The 1043-nt window shown below is 38.6% G+C and overlaps 1 protein-coding gene across 1 annotated transcript; it reads right to left on the bottom strand.

Annotated features, from left to right (window-relative positions):
* Positions 1-72: 72 nt before the first annotated feature.
* Positions 73-616, bottom strand: LOC118732341 (putative RING-H2 finger protein ATL37; the record flags this gene model as incomplete). The annotated part of the gene is made up of 1 exon (XM_036461471.1): positions 73-616. A coding segment is annotated over exon 1 (544 nt), but the record flags the coding sequence as incomplete, so codon positions are not given.
* Positions 617-1043: the final 427 nt, after the last annotated feature.

The raw sequence follows: 1043 nt of genomic DNA, 5'->3' as shown, positions 1-1043 counted from the left end.
CGAAAGGAGCATCCCGCGGCCAGGCTGGCGGCTCTTCTCTATGAAAACTGGTTGGGGAAAAAGGTATATTACCAGCTAAATTGAGATTTCGTAACATATTGCGAAGGTCGTTTGAAATATCATTTGTAATTTCCTCTCGGAATACGTTAAGCGACTCTACTATCAAGTCTCTTACTCTTGGTTCAGTTATAACATTAACGTTCGTCTCCTGTTGCCGCCCGCCAGTTCTATTTCTAGGACTTTGTGTCTGATGAGCGGTATGCGCAGATGCAGCAGTAATGCGAGTATTAGGATTACTTTGTACAAAACTACGAGTGTTGGGTCGCTTGCGCGGTATGGCCCCAGTCCTTTGACCAGTAGGGGGATTAGCAATCTCGACATCCACGTTGGTCGACTTTAAATCATTGACATTACATGCTTGTCGACACACTGGACAGGTCTCGTTATTTTCCAGCCATGTATGAATGCATTTGATATGGAAATGATGATTGCAAGGAGTTTCTACTCTATCTCTACTGCTTTGTAAAACCTCACTACATATTGCGCAAATTGTATTGTTCATGGTATCTATATCAATGCCTCCAGAGGCATTACCCGGGCTATGAGTCACGGGCATTGTATTAAGCACAAGTTAAAATTTAGAAGCTATTCATATCTTTCGGCAAGCACAATGTACATATAATATTGAAAGTGATTTGCTTTGAGCACCGATTGGATATGATGTTTTAATAGGTTAATCACCTCTACAAAAAAAAACAGTTAAATCAAAAGCGAACAGCTATCGATATGAATATATTAAGCAATTGTTTGGGGACTACTCGGTAGGATATGTCGTGACGGATACCTAGGTGAGCAAGGAAAAAAAAAATTTAGCGTGCACTGTTGTTTGTTTGGCTGAAAGCAAAGTGGTGCTGGCCACCAGAATTAATTATTTTCATATTATTTTATTTTATTTTATTTTATTTTTTTTTTTTTATTTTGGTATATCTACTTTGGTTTATCTCCGGAACATTCCAGAGGATGAAAAATCCAAAAAGTAAATT

Source organism: Rhagoletis pomonella, unplaced genomic scaffold (assembly GCF_013731165.1).
Source record: "Rhagoletis pomonella isolate Grant_MI unplaced genomic scaffold, Rhpom_1.0 Rhpom_scaffold_19039, whole genome shotgun sequence".
Taxonomy (NCBI): Eukaryota; Metazoa; Arthropoda; class Insecta; order Diptera; family Tephritidae; genus Rhagoletis; species Rhagoletis pomonella.
Note: the sequence above shows the minus strand (reverse complement) of the source record. Positions and strands in the feature narration are given on the sequence as shown.